The sequence below is a fragment of the Nerophis lumbriciformis genome, linkage group LG36 (assembly GCF_033978685.3).
Source record: "Nerophis lumbriciformis linkage group LG36, RoL_Nlum_v2.1, whole genome shotgun sequence".
Classification (NCBI taxonomy): Eukaryota; Metazoa; Chordata; class Actinopteri; order Syngnathiformes; family Syngnathidae; genus Nerophis; species Nerophis lumbriciformis.
Genome location: NC_084583.2, coordinates 13,020,745 through 13,039,512, shown reverse-complemented (window position 1 = coordinate 13,039,512; position 18,768 = coordinate 13,020,745). Strand labels below are relative to the sequence as shown.

Here is an 18,768-nt window from a genome sequence, read left to right as displayed (position 1 = left end):
ATATTATGCTAGATTAACTATGGACTGGACTCTCACAATATTATGTTAGATCCACTATGGGCTGGACTCTCACAATATTATGTTAGATCCACTATGGACTGGACTCTCACTTTTATGTTAGGTCCACTATGGACTGGACTCTCACAATATTATGCTAGATCCACTATGGACTGGACTCTCACACTATTATGTTAGATCCACTATGGACTGGACTCTCACACTATTATGTTAGATCCACTATGGACTGGACTCTCATAATATTATGTTAGATCCACTATGGAATGGACTCTCACACTATTATGTTAGATCCACTGTGGATTGGACTCTCACACTATTATGTTAGATCCACTATGGACTGGACTCTCACTATTATGTTAGATCCACTATGGACTGGACTCTCACTATTATGTTAGATCCACTATGGACTGGACTCTCACAATATTATGTTAGATCTACTATGGACTGGACTCTCACAATATTATGTTAGATCCACTATGGACTGGACTCTCACAATATTATGCTAGATTCACTATGGACTGGATTCTCACACTATAATGTTAGATCCACTATGGACTGGATTCTCACACTATAATGTTAGATCCACTATGGACTGGACTATCATACTATTATGTTAGATCCACTATGGACTGGACTCTCACACTATTATGTTTAATCCACTATGGACTGGACTCTCACAATATTATGCTAGATTAACTATGGACTGGACTCTCACAATATTATGTTAGATCCACTATGGGCTGGACTCTCACAATATTATGTTAGATCCACTATGGACTGGACTCTCACTTTTATGTTAGGTCCACTATGGACTGGACTCTCACAATATTATGTTAGATCCACTATGGACTGGACTCTCACACTATTATGTTAGATCCACTATGGACTGGACTCTCACACTATTATGTTAGATCCACTATGGACTGGACTCTCATAATATTATGTTAGATCCACTATGGAATGGACTCTCACACTATTATGTTAGATCCACTGTGGATTGGACTCTCACACTATTATGTTAGATCCACTATGGACTGGACTCTCACTATTATGTTAGATCCACTATGGACTGGACTCTCACACTATTATGTTAGATCCACTATGGACTGGACTCTCACTATTATGCTAGATCCACTATGGACTGGACTCTCACTATTATGTTAGATCCACTATGGACTGGACTCTCACAATATTATGTTAGATCTACTATGGACTGGACTCTCACAATATTATGCTAGATTAACTATGGACTGGACTTTCACAATATTATGTTAGATCCACTATGGACTGGACTCTGACAATATTATGCTAGATTCACTATGGACTGGATTCTCACACTATAATGTTAGATCCACTATGGACTGGACTCTCACACTATTATGTTAGAACCACTTTGGACTGGATTCTCACACTATTATGTTAGATCCACTATGGACTGGACTCTCACAATATTATTTTAGATCCACTATGGACTGGAATCTCACAATATTATGTTAGATCCACTATGGACTGGACTCTCACAATATTATGTTAGATCCACTAAGGACTGGACTCTCACAATATTATTTTAGATCCACTATGGACTGGACTCTCACAATATTATGTTAGATCCACTATGGACTGGACTTTCACTTTTACGTTAGGTCCACTATGGACTGGACTCTCACAATATTATGTTAGATCCACTATGGACTGGACTCTCACACTATTATGTTAGATCCACTATGGACTGGACTTTCACTTTTACGTTAGGTCCACTATGGACTGGACTCTCACAATATTATGCTAGATTCACTATGGACTGGACTCTCACAATATTATGTTAGATCCACTATGGACTGGACTCTCACAATATTATGTTAGATACACTATGGTCTGGACTCTCACAATATTATGTTAGATCCACTATGGACTGGACTCTCACAATATTATGTTAGATCCACTATGGACTGGACTCTCACACTATTATGCAAGATCCACTATGGACTGGACTCTCACACTATTATGTTAGATCCACTATGGACTGGACTCTCACACTATTATGTTAGATCCACTATGGACTGGACTCTCACAATATTATGCTAGATTCACTATGGACTGGACTATCATAATATTATGTTAGATCCACTATGGACTGGACTCTCACACTATTATGTTAGATCCACTATGGACTGGATTCTCACACTATTATGTTAGATCCACTATGGACTGGACTCTCACACTATTATGTTAGATCCACTATGGACTGGACTCTCACACTATTATGCTAGATTCACTATGGACTGGACTCTCACACTATTATGTTAGATCCACTATGGACTGGACTCTCACACTATTATGTTAGATCCACTGTGGACTGGACTCTCACAATATTATGTTAGATCCACTATGGACTGGACTCTCACACTATTATGTTAGATCCACTGTGGACTGGACTCTCACAATATTATGTTAGATCCACTATGGACTGGACTCTCACACTATTATGTTAGATCCACTGTGGACTGGACTCTCACAATATTATGTTAGATCCACTATGGACTGGACTCTCACACTATTATGTTAGATCCACTGTGGACTGGACTCTCACAATATTATGTTAGATCCACTATGGACTGGACTCTCACACTATTATGTTAGATCCACTGTGGACTGGACTCTCACAATATTATGTTAGTTCCACCATGACAGACAACACTCACACTCTCATTCACACACTAGATCAGTGGTTCTTAACCTTGTTGGAGGTACTGAACCCCACCAGTTTCATATGCGCATTCACCGAACCCTTCTTTAGTGAAAAATATATATATATATATTTTTTTTTTCAAATTCAAGATAAAGTTATATGTTTTTGGTAACACTTTAGTAAGGGGAACATATTGTAAGTAACAAAGACTTAATTTAGAGTTATTTGGTTAGGGTTAGGGTCAGGGTTAGAGGGTTAGGGTTATAACCCTCTAATGCCAAATAAGGCATTAATAAGTACTTCATAATGACTAGTTAAGAGCCAATATGTTACTGATGTGCATGTTAATAAGCAACTAGTTAATGGTGAATACACTAAAGTGTTACTATGTTTTATTACTGGTGCACAAAATGAACCGTGCATGAACATCACCTTGTTCAAAGAACAAAACCAACACAGTGCATAAACTCACAACAAATCACACACCTGCAAATCAGTCAGCTGTTGCCATATCCGTAATACGCCGATAAGGAGAAGGTTGTATTTACACGATGAGTCGGGTGTGTCTTGACCTCCGCCGAACCCCTGAGCCCGACTCACCGAACCCCTAGGGTTCGATCGAACCCAGGTTAAGAACCACTGTGTTAGATCCACTATGGACTGGACTCTCACAATATTATGTTAGATCCACTATGGACTAGACTCTGACACTATTATGTTAGATCCACTATGGACTGGACTCTCACAATAATATGTTAGATCCACTATGGACTGGACTCTCACACTATTATGCTAGATCCACTATGGACTGGACTCTCACACTATTATGTTAGATCCACCATGGACTGGACTCTCACACTATTATGTTAGATCCACTATGGACTGGACTCTCACACTATTATGTTAGATCCACTATGAACTGGACTCTCACAATATTATGTTAGATCCACTATGGACTGGACTCTCACACTATTATGTTAGATCCACTATGGACTGGACTCTCACACTATTATGTTAGATCCACTATGGACTGGACTCTCACACTATTATGTTAGATCCACTATGGACTGGACTCTCACAATAATATGTTAGATCCACTATGGACTGGACTCTCACAATATTATGCTAGATCCACTATGGACTTGACTCTCACAATATTATGTTAGATCCACTATGGACTGGACTCTCACAATATTATGTTAGATCCACTATGGACTAGACTCTCACAATATTATGTTAGATCCACTATGGACTGGACTCTCACACTATTATGTTAGATCCACTATGGACTGGACTCTCACACTATTATGTTAGATCCACTATGGACTGGACTCTCACAATAATATGTTAGATCCACTATGGACTGGACTCTCACAATATTATGCTAGATCCACTATGGACTTGACTCTCACAATATTATGTTAGATCCACTATGGACTGGACTCTCACAATATTATGCTAGATCCACTATGGACTGGACTCTCACAATATTATGCTAGATCCACTATGGACTGGACTCTCACAATATTATGCTAGATTCACTATGGACTGGACTCTCACAATATTATGTTAGATCCACTATGGACTGGACTCTCACAATATTATGCTAGATTCAATATGGACTGGACTCTCACAATATTATGTTAGATCCACTATGGACTGGACTCTCACAATATAATGTTAGATCCACTATGGACTGGACTCTCACACTATTATGCTAGATCCACCATGACAGACAACACTCACACTCTCATTCACACACTAGATCAGTGGTTCTTAACCTTGTTGGAGGTACTGAACCCCACCAGTTTCATATGCGCATTCACCGAACCCTTCTTTAGTGAAAAATATATATATATTTTTTTCAAATTCAAGATAAAGTTATATGTTTTTGGTAACACTTTAGTAAGGGGAACATATTGTAAGTAACAAAGACTTAATTTAGAGTTATTTGGTTAGGGTTAGGGTCAGGGTTAGAGGGTTAGGGTTATAACCCTCTAATGCCAAATAAGGCATTAATAAATACTTAATAATGACTAGTTAAGAGCCAATATGTTACTAATGTGCATGTTAATAAGCAACTAAACTAAAGTGTTACTATGTTTTATTACTGGTGCACAAAATGAAGTGTGCATGAACATCACCTTGTTCAAACAACAAAACCAACACAGTGCATAAACTCACAACAAATCACACACCTGCAAATCAGTCAGCTGTTGCCATATCCGTAATACGCCGATAAGGAGAAGTTTGTATTTACACGATGAGTCGGGTGTGTCTTGACCTCCGCCGAACCCCTGAGCCCGACTCACCGAACCCCTAGGGTTCGATCGAACCCAGGTTAAGAACCACTGTGTTAGATCCACTATGGACTGGACTCTGACACTATTATGTTAGATCCACTATGGACTGGACTCTCACAATAATATGTTAGATCCACTATGGACTGGACTCTCACACTATTATGCTAGATCCACTATGGACTGGACTCTCACACTATTATGTTAGATCCACCATGGACTGGACTCTCACACTATTATGTTAGATCCACTATGGACTGGACTCTCACAATATTATGTTAGATCCACTATGAACTGGACTCTCACAATATTATGTTAGATCCACTATGGACTGGACTCTCACACTATTATGTTAGATCCACTATGAAATGGACTCTCACACTATTATGTTAGATCCACTCTGGACTGGACTCTCACTATTATGTTAGAGCCACTATGGACTAGACACTCGCAATATTATGTTAGATCCACTATGACAGACAACATTCACACTCTCATTCGCACACTAACTAATAGTGTGAGAGTCCAGTCGGACTCTCACACTATTATGTTAGATCCACTATGGACTGGACTCTCACAATTTTATGTTAGATCCACTATGGACTGGACTCTCACACTATTATGTTAGATCTCTATGGACTGGACTCTCACTATTATGTTAGATCCACTATGGACTGGACTCTCACACTATTATGTTAGATCCACTATGGACTGGACTCTCACAATATTATGTTAGATCCACTATGACAGACAACATTCACACTCTCATTCGCACACTAACTTTAGGGCCACAACCACTAGGGGAATTAAATGATTATGGGGAAGTGTCACTTCAGTAGCTGATCATCAACATGGTAAACAAGGTGTTTGCTTGTTCTACTTTGAGGGACGAGTGACCTCATGAATACAATTTTGCTTTGTTTCTACTAAATTTGTATTCAGTGGTGACTTGAGGCAATATGATCTTTGCATCATGGCTATGTCCATTCAAAAGCCCATAGAGATAGTTGTTAATTTAGCATCGTTTCGAATGCCATCATGGTGACAGACTTAGGGCAATATTTCTAAAACGACCGTACTATTGATGTTTTATCTGTAGCCAAACTTTTTCTCTACTAAACATTAATTGCAAAAGCGGCATAATAGTTTTGAATTGGCTTCTCTGTGGAAGGAGATATCCAACATTTTTATTTTCCCCTTTGGAATAAACCCTTGCATATAAACTTGACTATAAATACTTGACTATGAAACGATTGGCTTGAACTGAATTGCCGTCGTGATATCATGAAGACTGTAGCTGTATGTCACATGAGGTGATGGTTCTCTGCTCACCTGCTGGCTCTCAAAGGTCCAGGTGCTGTCAGGTAAAGAGGCGTCCAGGACGCTGATGACCTCCTTAAAGTCAGTGGTGCTGCTGGGCTTCACCAAAGTGAAATCGCTGTACTCTGACATTGGAGACATGCACGACCTGAAGGAGTGACTCTGAGACATGACGTCTCCTCCCAGAACCTCCACGTACTTGATAGGTCCATCACTGTTGAGCTGAATGTGCAGGTTTCTGTTGGGCTTCTTGTCCTCATCACAGTGTGTCCGTCTCATGCAGCAACTAGCGTCGCTTCCGCTGCTCCTCAAGCATTTCACCGCTAAGACCAGCAAAGTCACCAGAGACAGCACGGACACCGAGGCCAGAGACACGATCAAATAAAGCGTGATTGTGCCGCTTGTCTTACTGGGCTCGGACACCTTGTGTCTCAGCTCCAACATGGGCTCGCTCACAGCGTCCTCCAGCAGGATGGACAGCGTGACGGTGGCCGACTGGACCGGTTCCCCGTCGTCCTGGACCTCTACAAGCAGCCTCTGAGAGGAGTCGTCGTGCTCGGACACAGCGCGTTTAGTCCTCACCTCCCCTGTGTACACACTGACCGTGAACAAAGAGGGGTCTGTGGCCTCAGACACTTTGTACGAGATCCAGGCGTTGTGGCCCGAGTCCGCGTCCACGGCCGTCACCTTGGTGACCAGGTGGCCCGCCTTGGCCGTGCGGGGCACCCGCAGGTGGGAGGCAGCGTGGGGGGAAGGGTAAATAACAGCGGGGGCGTTGTCGTTCTGGTCCAGGATGAAAACATGGACGGTGGCGTTGGTGCTGAGAGACGGAGAGCCCTGGTCCTTTGCCTGAACCTGAATGTGGAACACTTTGACTTTCTCGTAGTCAAAGGAGTGCATGCTGTAGATGCTGCCGTTCTCTGAGTTCATGTAAACGTAAGACGACACGGACACGTCGTGCACTTTAGAGTCCACGATAGAGTAAGACACTTTGGCGTTTTCGCCAGCATCCAGGTCACATGCAGACACCGAGTACAGTATAGAACCTGCTACTCCGTTCTCTTTTAGATAAACATTATAAGAGCTCTGAGAGAATACAGGAGGGTTGTCATTGACATCAGTGATGCTGACAGATATCATTTTCTTACTGGAGAGAGGAGGAGATCCTGAATCTGTGGCTGTTATCTCAATCTTGTACTCAGACACTCTCTCTCGGTCTAAAGCACCATTGGTGACCAGTGCATAATTGTTAGAAAAAGAGCTTTTCAGGTCAAACGGAAACCCTTTTTTCAGGCGTAACGTCACATTACCGTTATTACCAGAGTCAAGATCACGAGCACTAATCAGGGCCACGACGGTCCCACTCGGGGCGTCCTCACGTACAGGTTTAGGCTGAGAAGTGAGGACAATTTCAGGAGGATTATCGTTAAAGTCCATCACGTCAACTTGGACACGACAGTGTCCCTCCATCTCAGGGCTGCCTTTATCTTTAGCAGTGATATCAATGTCGTAGGACTTGACTGTCTCATAGTCCAACTCGCCCTTTAAACTGATCTCACCACTAATGGCATCCATATTAAATACTGACAAAACAGAGTCTGAGGTCCTGGAGCCGAATGAATATTCTATTTCACCATTCAAACCTTCATCTGCATCTGTTGCTTTAGGTCTCATAATAACAGTTCCTTTTGGGCTTTTTTCACCCACAGTTACTTTGTAAAGGTTTTTCTCAAACACAGGGAAATTATCATTATTGTCAAGAACATTTATGGTAATTTGTGATGTCCCAGTTCTAGCTGGACTGCCCCCGTCTAACGCAGTTAATAATATTTTGTGGACTGCCTTCTTCTCTCTGTCAAGAGGCTTGTCTAAAACAAGCTCAGGGATGGTTTTGCCGCCCTCTATTTCTTTTATTCGAAGTGAACAGCAGTCGTTTTTACTGAGAGTATAAGATTTGATAGAATTAGTCCCAACGTCAGGGTCAGCTGCACTCTCTAAAGGAAAACGTGTTCCCACGGCTGCTGATTCTGCTAATTTTAAAGATAAGTCATTAGAAATAAAATTTGGAGAGTTATCATTAATGTCTCGTATTTCAACTTCAATTCGATGCAACTGCAAGGGGTCCTCGATGACGACCTGCAGAGGGAGCACACAGCTGGCGCTTTGTCCGCATAAAGCCTCTCTGTCTATTCTGTCATTGACCAGCAGCTCGCCCTTCCCCGCATCCACGCTGAAATACTGCTTACCAGCCTCAGAGGCGACACGCAGCTTGCGCTCAAATATCTCAGACAGTCCCAAAGACAGATCTTTGGCCAGATTTCCCACCACAGAACCTCGTTTGAGCTCCTCTGGGATGCTGTAACGAGTCTGTGCATCCACTGTAGTCCACAAGAGAAAGACGTGATGCCACAAAAGAGCCTGCCATCTCCAGTCTCTGTATCCTATTGTCTTTGTCATCCTTGATCCTCTAAAATGCATCAATTCCAATCCAAAAGAAGACAGACCATGAAGACAAAATCCATATTTCCAACATGCGACATGGTGAGTGAAAAAAATATCCGTTCATAGTCGAAAATATAAGTCCAAATAAATGAAATCCTGGCAGTACATGACTGATGTACCTTCTCTCCTCTCTACACTGAGCATTGTGGTTGTGTTGCTAAGTATGGGGGGAGGGAGAAGATCTCTTTGTACGGCTCTGACTGCTATTGGTGCTCAGCAGCTTTCACCCTCAGCCAATCAGAGGCACTCTGAGCAGCACTTACACACACACACACACACACACACACACACACACACACACACACACACACACACACACACACACACACACACACACACACACACACACACACACACACACACACACACACACACACACACTGCATATGTGCAATCACTGGAGAGCAAGTATAACAATGTTCTTAGGGAAACAACCAATGATTTGATAATACCAATAAATACATTGTGATTCATGCCCACAGCATTATTTTCATATGTTCTTCCAATATACACATTTTGCCCATAAAGACAAAATAATACCCAGGGTTATTTATGTGTATTGTTGTGGATGTTTTTTACAGCCATGTAGAACTGCTCTGCATTAGCAGTTCCTAATATTATGTTTACCTGCTGTAGCTAAATAAAAGGAATGTATTAGAGAAATATGTTACATTGTAGTTGTAATAAACTGCAAACAACAACCAACATACTTGTTGACATTCATTATAATAAAACAAAATTAAGATTGTTAATACAGGCTTGTTAAGTGGGTGTCAAATGGCCATTTCTACAGACATAATAACATCACTGACTTATATTCTGAACAAAAACATGAAAATATGTAGTGTTATATTAGATATAGTGAACTATTAGCAAATACATAGTTTATGCTATACTCTCAGTGGCCAAAATATTCAGTACACCTTACAAAAAAAAGGATGTGTAAAACAAGCCTGTTTAATGGACTAATGTAACATTGGTCAATGTCGCTGTTCATCAACATGGTGCTGAAACTGCTACCTGAGAAAGGACCTGAAATCAACGACGACTTTACACAATACCAAGTGTGTTGACTGTATTTACACAATGTGTTACTCCATTCATGAATGAACATGGATTACACTAAATTAAAACATGCACAAAAATATGTAAATAAAAATTCTATTTTTTTAAATTCCAACTAAAGCCATTCAATTATTTTTTTATTTTTTGGAAAAAATTGTTTTATGTATTTCAATTTTATTTTTAAAGTTCCACCTAAAAGTAATTTAAGATTGTTTTCATAATCGGAGGAACATATTAGTTGTCTCTTTTCCAGATTTAAAAACTGGAGTCAAATTTTAGCCAATTCTTGTTGAATTTTTTGCTCACCTGCTGGCTCTCAAAGGTCCAGGTGCTGTCAGGTAAAGAGGCGTCCAGGACGCTGATGACCTCCTTAAAGTCAGTGGTGCTGCTGGGCTTCACCAAAGTGAAATCGCTGTACTCTGACATTGGAGACATGCACGACCTGAAGGAGTGACTCTGAGACATGACGTCTCCTCCCAGAACCTCCACGTACTTGATAGGTCCATCACTGTTGAGCTGAATGTGCAGGTTTCTGTTGGGCTTCTTGTCCTCATCACAGTGTGTCCGTCTCATGCAGCAACTAGCGTCGCTTCCGCTGCTCCTCAAGCATTTCACCGCTAAGACCAGCAAAGTCACCAGAGACAGCACGGACACCGAGGCCAGAGACACGATCAAATAAAGCGTGATTGTGCCGCTTGTCTTACTGGGCTCGGACACCTTGTGTCTCAGCTCCAACATGGGCTCGCTCACACCGTCCTCCAGCAGGATGGACAGCGTGACGGTGGCCGACTGGACCGGTTCCCCGTCGTCCTGGACCTCTACAAGCAGCCTCTGAGAGGAGTCGTCGTGCTCGGACACAGCGCGTTTAGTCCTCACCTCCCCTGTGTACACACTGACCGTGAACAAAGAGGCGTCTGTGGCCTCAGACACTTTGTACGAGATCCAGGCGTTGTGGCCCGAGTCCGCGTCCACGGCCGTCACCTTGGTGACCAGGTGGCCCGCCTTGGCCGTGCGGGGCACCCGCAGGTGGGAGGCAGCGTGGGGGGAAGGGTAAATAACAGCGGGGGCGTTGTCGTTCTGGTCCAGGATGAAAACATGGACGGTGGCGTTGGTGCTGAGAGACGGAGAGCCCTGGTCCTTTGCCTGAACCTGAATGTGGAACACTTTGACTTTCTCGTAGTCAAAGGAGTGCATGCTGTAGATGCTGCCGTTCTCTGAGTTCATGTAAACGTAAGACGACACGGACACGTCGTGCACTTTAGAGTCCACGATAGAGTAAGACACTTTGGCGTTTTCGCCAGCATCCAGGTCACATGCAGACACCGAGTACAGTATAGAACCTGCTACTCCGTTCTCTTTTAGATAAACATTATAAGAGCTCTGAGAGAATACAGGAGGGTTGTCATTGACATCAGTGATGCTGACAGATATCATTTTCTTACTGGAGAGAGGAGGAGATCCTGAATCAGTGGCTGTTATCTCAATCTTGTACTCAGACACTCTCTCTCTGTCTAAAGCACCACTGGTGACCAGCGCATAATTGTTAGAAAAAGAGCTTTTCAGGTTAAACGGAAACCCTTTTTTCAGGTGTAACGTCACATTACCGTTATTACCAGAGTCAAGATCACGAGCACTAATCAGGGCCACGACGGTCCCACTCGGGGCGTCCTCACGTACAGGTTTAGGCTGAGAAGTGAGGACGATTTCAGGAGGATTATCGTTAAAGTCCATCACGTCAACTTGGACACGACAGTGTCCCTCCATCTCAGGGCTGCCTTTATCTTTAGCAGTGATATCAATGTCGTAGGACTTGACTGTCTCATAGTCCAACTCGCCCTTTAAACTGATCTCACCACTAATGGCATCCATATTAAATACTGACAAAACAGAGTCTGGTGTCGTGGAGCCAAATGAATATTCTATTTCACCATTTAAACCTTCATCTGCATCTGTTGCTTTAGGTCTCATAATAACAGTCCCTTTCGGGGCTTTTTCACCCACTGTTACTTTGTAAAGGTTTTTCTCAAACACAGGGAAATTATCATTAATGTCAAGAACATTTATGGTAATTTGTGACGTCCCAGTTCTAGCTGGACTGCCCCCGTCTAACGCTGTTAATAATATTTTGTGAACTGCCTTCTTCTCTCTGTCAAGAGGCTTGTCTAAAACAAGCTCAGGGATGGTTTTGCCGCCCTCTATTTCTTTTATTCGAAGTGAACAGCAGTCATTTTTACTGAGAGTATAAGATTTGATAGAATTACTCCCAACGTCAGGGTCAGCTGCACTCTTTAAAGGAAAATGTGTGCCTACAGCTGCAGATTCCGCTAATTTCAAAAATAACTCATTGGAAATAAAATTCGGAGAGTTATCATTAATGTCTCGTATTTCAACTTCAATTCGATGCAACTGCAAGGGGTCCTCGATGACGACCTGCAGAGGGAGCACACAGCTGGCGCTTTGTCCGCATAAAGCCTCTCTGTCTATTCTGTCATTGACCAGCAGCTCGCCCTTCCCCGCATCCACGCTGAAATACTGCTTACCAGCCTCAGAGGCGACACGCAGCTTGCGCTCAAATATCTCAGACAGTCCCAAAGACAGATCTTTGGCCAGATTTCCCACCACAGAACCTCGTTTGAGCTCCTCTGGGATGCTGTAACGAGTCTGTGCATCCACTGTAGTCCACAAGAGAAAGACGTGATGCCACAAAAGAGCCTGCCATCTCCAGTCTCTGTATCCTATTGTCTTTGTCATCCTTGATCCTCTAAAATGCATCAATTCCAATCCAAAAGAAGACAGACCATGAAGACAAAATCCATATTCCCAACAAGCGACATGGTGAGGGAAAACAAAATCCGTTCATAGTCGAAAATATAAGTCCAAATAAATGAAATCCTGGCAGTACATGACTGATGTACCTTCTCTCCTCTCTACACTGAGCATTGTGGTTGTGTTGCTAAGTATGGGGGGAGGGAGAAGATCTCTTTGTACGGCTCTGACTGCTATTGGTGCTCAGCAGCTTTCACCCTCAGCCAATCAGAGGCACTCTGAGCAGCACTGTCACACACACACACACACACACACACACACACACACACACACACACACTGCTTATCTGCAGTGACTGTAGAGCAAGTATACAGACTAAAATGGAAACCGTTAACATATTTTATTTTGAGAATATGATAATTACAATGAATAAAATCATTGTGATTTATACCCACAATATTAGGTTCACTTGCTATTCCAATAATTCACATCAGTGCAAAGACAATATTGTCCAGGGTCAGTTACGTGTATTATTGTGGTTGTTGTTTACAATCATGTAGAACTGCACATCTTAATATTTTGAATACCTGTTTGAAGCTAAAGTACACAAGAGGAAAGTATTTGAGAAACATTTTAAAGTGCAGTTGTAATCCACTGCCAACTACAACTAATCTATTAAATAATAATTTTTACATACACATTGTTGAAAATGTAAACAACGGCTTGTTTTACACAACCCTTTTTGTTTGGTTTACTAAATATTTTCGCCAGCAAAGTTACAGCGTACTATAATTGCTAAAAAATACTACATATTATAGAAAACTGTACATATTTTATTAGTTGTGTGAATGCTAATGTATTCACACATATAAGATTCTACACAAAAACAATCATCTATTAATTATTCTTCTCCTTCCAACAAACTCTGCCAGCTTTCAGCTTCCCCAGTTTTCATTTGATCTGAACCGTTCGAGAATGGAAATGTTAGGCTTGGCTGGGAATTGATAGCTTAGTAGCTTTCATTTTCACAAACATCCCAAATTATCAGAACTTCCCGGTTTTCTGAGACATTTTCCCCATTGAAAATGAACAAGCCAATTTTCAAACATGGCCCAATTCCCACATTTCTCACCTAATTCAAACCGTTCCACCATCCACACACACGACTCATCCTGAACATTCAAACTAACATTTTCCAAGTTAAAACATTTCCAGGAATTCCAACAATTACCGGTTTTCCAAAGTCCTATTTCCACCCTTTTTTGGGGGACTTTTCCTTCTACATTTTTCAACCCTTTTGAATCCATTCCACCATCAAAACACCCAACTTAGTTGGGACCGATGTTTTATATGTACAAATTCCAGGAATTCTGAAATAAAAATTCCCAATTACAAATTTTTACTAAGCTACTCAGTGTTACTCAGTTATGTTAGTAAATGTATTGTATGAAAAATGTCCAATGACACCAATTGAAATTAAATATTGGTAACTACTGGAACAATGGTCGAAGTCACTATCTATAAACTTGTAGCTGAAACTGCTACCTGAGAATGGACCTGAAATCAATCACTGCATGACACAACATAAATTGTGTCAACTGCGTTATAAAAATGAAGTACATTAATGAATGAACATGGACTGTACTCAAAAAAAAAAAAAAGAAGCTAATTAACATGGAAATTAACTATATTTTGAAAGTTCCAATTAAAAGAAAATTGGGTGTTCATTAATGCTTGGAGATTAAGGTTGTCTTTTTTCCTGGGTTAGAAAGTGTAGTCAAATTTTAGCCATTTCCTATGAAATTCTCTACTCACCTGCTGGCTCTCAAAGGTCCAGGTGCTGTCAGGTAAAGAGGCGTCCAGGACGCTGATGACCTCCTTAAAGTCAGTGGTGCTGCTGGGCTTCACCAAAGTGAAATCGCTGTACTCTGACATTGGAGACATGCACGACCTGAAGGAGTGACTCTGAGACATGACGTCTCCTCCCAGAACCTCCACGTACTTGATAGGTCCATCACTGTTGAGCTGAATGTGCAGGTTTCTGTTGGGCTTCTTGTCCTCATCACAGTGTGTCCGTCTCATGCAGCAACTAGTGTCGCTTCCGCTGCTCCTCAAGCATTTCACCGCTAAGACCAGCAAAGTCACCAGAGACAGCACGGACACCGAGGCCAGAGACACGATCAAATAAAGCGTGATTGTGCCGCTTGTCTTACTGGGCTCGGACACCTTGTGTCTCAGCTCCAACATGGGCTCGCTCACACCGTCCTCCAGCAGGACGGACAGCGTGACGGTGGCCGACTGGACCGGTTCCCCGTCGTCCTGGACCTCTACAAGCAGCCTCTGAGAGGAGTCGTCGTGCTCGGACACAGCGCGTTTAGTCCTCACCTCCCCTGTGTACACACTGACCGTGAACAAAGAGGCGTCTGTGGCCTCAGACACTTTGTACGAGATCCAGGCGTTGTGGCCCGAGTCCGCGTCCACGGCCGTCACCTTGGTGACCAGGTGGCCCGCCTTGGCCGTGCGGGGCACCCGCAGGTGGGAGGCAGCGTGGGGGGAAGGGTAAATAACAGCGGGGGCGTTGTCGTTCTGGTCCAGGATGAAAACATGGACGGTGGCGTTGGTGCTGAGAGACGGAGAGCCCTGGTCCTTTGCCTGAACCTGAATGTGGAACACTTTGACTTTCTCGTAGTCAAAGGAGTGCATGCTGTAGATGCTGCCGTTCTCTGAGTTCATGTAAACGTAAGACGACACGGACACGTCGTGCACTTTAGAGTCCACGATAGAGTAAGACACTTTGGCGTTTTCGCCAGCATCCAGGTCACATGCAGACACCGAGTACAGTATAGAACCTGCTACTCCGTTCTCTTTTAGATAAACATTATAAGAGCTCTGAGAGAACACAGGAGGGTTGTCATTGACATCAGTGATGCTGACAGATATCATTTTCTTACTGGAGAGAGGAGGAGATCCTGAATCAGTGGCTGTTATCTCAATCTTGTACTCAGACACTCTCTCTCTGTCTAAAGCACCACTGGTGACCAGCGCATAATTGTTAGAAAAAGAGCTTTTCAGGTTAAACGGAAACCCTTTTTTTAGGCGTAACGTCACATTACCGTTATTACCAGAGTCAAGATCACGAGCACTAATCAGGGCCACGACGGTCCCACTCGGGGCGTCCTCCCGTACAGGTTTAGGCTGAGAAGTGAGGACAATTTCAGGAGGATTATCGTTAAAGTCCATCACGTCAACTTGGACACGACAGTGTCCCTCCATCTCAGGGCTGCCTTTATCTTTAGCAGTGATATCAATGTCGTAGGACTTGACTGTCTCATAGTCCAACTCGCCCTTCAAACTGATCTCACCACTAATGGCATCCATATTAAATACTGACAAAACAGAGTCTGAGGTCCTGGAGCCAAATGAATATTCTATTTCACCATTCAAACCTTCATCTGCATCTGTTGCTTTAGGTCTCATAATAACAGTTCCTTTTGGGCTTTTTTCACCCACTGTTACTTTGTAAAGGTTTTTCTCAAACACAGGGAAATTATCATTAATGTCAAGAACATTTATGGTAATTTGTGACGTCCCAGTTCTAGCTGGACTGCCCCCGTCTAACGCAGTCAATAATATTTTGTGAACTGCCTTCTTCTCTCTGTCAAGAGGCTTGTCTAAAACAAGCTCAGGGATGGTTTTGCCGCCCTCTATTTCTTTTATTCGAAGTGAACAGCAGTCGTTTTTACTGAGAGTATAAGATTTGATAGAATTAGTCCCAACGTCAGGGTCAGCTGCACTCTCTAAAGGAAAACGTGTTCCCACGGCTGCTGATTCTGCTAATTTTAAAGATAAGTCATTAGAAATAAAATTTGGAGAGTTATCATTAATGTCTCGTATTTCAACTTCAATTCGATGCAACTGCAAGGGGTCCTCGATGACGACCTGCAGAGGGAGCACACAGCTGGCGCTTTGTCCGCATAAAGCCTCTCTGTCTATTCTGTCATTGACCAGCAGCTCGCCCTTCCCCGCATCCACGCTGAAATACTGCTTACCAGCCTCAGAGGCGACACGCAGCTTGCGCTCAAATATCTCAGACAGTCCCAAAGACAGATCTTTGGCCAGATTTCCCACCACAGAACCTCGTTTGAGCTCCTCTGGGATGCTGTAACGAGTCTGTGCATCCACTGTAGTCCACAAGAGAAAGACGTGATGCCACAAAAGAGCCTGCCATCTCCAGTCTCTGTATCCTATTGTCTTTGTCATCCTTGATCCTCTAAAATGCATCAATTCCAATCCAAAAGAAGACAGACCATGAAGACAAAATCCATTTTCCCAACATGTGACATGGTGAGTGAAAACAATATCCGTTCATAGTCCAAAATATAAGTCCAAATAAATGAAATCCTGGCAGTACATGACTGATGTACCTTCTCTCCTCTCTACACTGAGCATTGTGGTTGTGTTGCTAAGTATGGGGGGAGGGAGAAGATCTCCTTGTACGGCTCTGACTGCTATTGGTGCTCAGCAGCTTTCACCCTCAGCCAATCAGAGACACTCTGAGCAGCACTGTTACACACACACACACACACACACACACACACACACACACACACACACACACACACACACACACACACACACACACACACACACATTGCTGATCTGCACTCATTGTAGAGCAAGTACAGATTCAATTAGGACACAGTTACACATTATGTTTTGCTATTATGATCATTACAATAAATACAAACATTGTGATTTACCCACAACATTAGGTGCATTTGATATTCCAATTATTCACATTACTACAAAGAAAACATTTTTTAGGGTCAGTCGTTCACATATATATGTAGAACTGTACTGCATTAGCGGTTCCTAATCGTTTGGATACCTGTTACAGCTACATAAGAGGAAAGCATATACGAAACACACAGTGCAGTTGTATCCACTGCCAATTAAAACCATTATATGGTGTACTATTTATCACAATTAAGTACTATTAACATAGTGAATGGAGGCTTGTTTTGCACAACAAGTGTATGTAATACTTTGGCCAGTGAGTACTGTAGAACATAACAAATAATTACCAATAGCTACTAAATATTTCATAATACTTTTTTTCTAATTCAATGTAAGTATTTTTCTAAACATAAGTCACATAAGATAGTCAATTTATTATATAAAAATGTCCATGGACACCCACTTAACATTATACAATATAATGGGTCCCTGGTTCAATCCCCACCTAGTACCAACCTCGTCATGTCCGTTGTGTCCTGAGCAAGACACTTCACCCTTGCTCCTGATGGGTGCTGGTTAGCGCCTTGCATGGCAGCTCCCTCCATCAGTGTGTGAATGTGTGTGTGAATGGGTAAATGTGGAAGTAGTGTCAAAGCGCTTTGAGTACCTTAAAGGTAGAAAAGCGCTATACAAGTACAACCCATTAGTATGGACATTTGGTCAAAGTCACTGCCCCCCAACATGGTGCTGAAACTGCAACCTGAGGATGGACCTGAAATCAACCACGACATTACACAACAGAAAGCGTGTTGACGGGATTTACACAAGGTGTTGCATTTATGAATGAACACTCACTACAAAGGAAATATTGTTCAGTGTCAGTTTTGTGTATAATAATATAATAATGAACTGCATCTGCAGTTCCTAATACTTTTGTTACCTGTTATAGCTACAGCACATATGAGAAACATTATACAGTAAAGTTTTAATCCACATGCCAACTACAACAAATTTACCTTTTAATAATTATTATAAATACACATGGTTAACAATTTAAAATGACGCTTGATTTACACAACTCTTTCTATGTGTACTTAACATATTTGCCGGTAAGTTTATAGTACAACATATAGAATTGATAATATCTACTTTGTAATCTTATAGAATAGTGAATATATTTAATTATTTATTGTAAGTATTTTTTTGCAAATTTAAGTCAGTGATGTTTGTAAATGTAATATATAATACCGTATATTTGACATCTATTAACATTGTATAATGGTTACTACTGGAAAATTGGTCAAAGTCTCTGTCCACCAAATTGGTGCTGAAAGTGCTACCTGAGAATGGACCTGAAATCAACCACAACAT

At 42.1% G+C, this 18,768-nt stretch overlaps 2 protein-coding genes across 23 annotated transcripts in view; both read right to left on the bottom strand.

Annotated features, from left to right (window-relative positions):
- The window catches only part of LOC133583004 (protocadherin gamma-C5-like), a 212,622-nt gene that overhangs the window by 36,417 nt on the left and 157,437 nt on the right, over positions 1-18,768 (bottom strand). Inside the window, exon 1 of one of the 22 annotated variants that reach the window (XM_072912442.1) lies at positions 6,340-9,961. The exons of 20 other annotated variants lie outside the window; for them this stretch is intronic. In XM_072912442.1, coding sequence (XP_072768543.1) covers positions 6,340-8,805 — 2,466 coding nt within the window. In that variant the 5' untranslated portion in view covers positions 8,806-9,961. Of the gene's footprint in view, positions 1-6,339; positions 9,962-18,768 lie in introns of those variants that run through there. One more of the 22 variants, XM_072912446.1, reaches the window with a different exon arrangement.
- LOC133582998 (uncharacterized) lies at positions 10,101-17,264 on the bottom strand. The gene is made up of 2 exons (XM_072912391.1): positions 14,431-17,264; positions 10,101-12,741 (listed from the first exon to the last, which is right to left on the bottom strand). The coding sequence occupies exons 1-2, from the start codon at positions 16,939-16,941 to the stop codon at positions 10,150-10,152; spliced, it is 5,103 nt and encodes a 1,700-aa protein (XP_072768492.1). The 5' UTR covers positions 16,942-17,264; the 3' UTR covers positions 10,101-10,149.

What these genes read in the sequence shown, in the direction of transcription:
- LOC133582998 (XM_072912391.1), bottom strand. Translation starts at nt 16,941, where the DNA reads ATGCATTTTAGAGGATCAAGGATGACAAAGACAATAGGATACAGAGAC. An exon ending in GGCTAAAATTTGACTACACT is followed by an intron (nt 12,742 to 14,430) that starts TTCTAACCCAGG and finishes TGAACGGATTTT; the next exon opens with GTTTTCCCTCACCATGTCGC.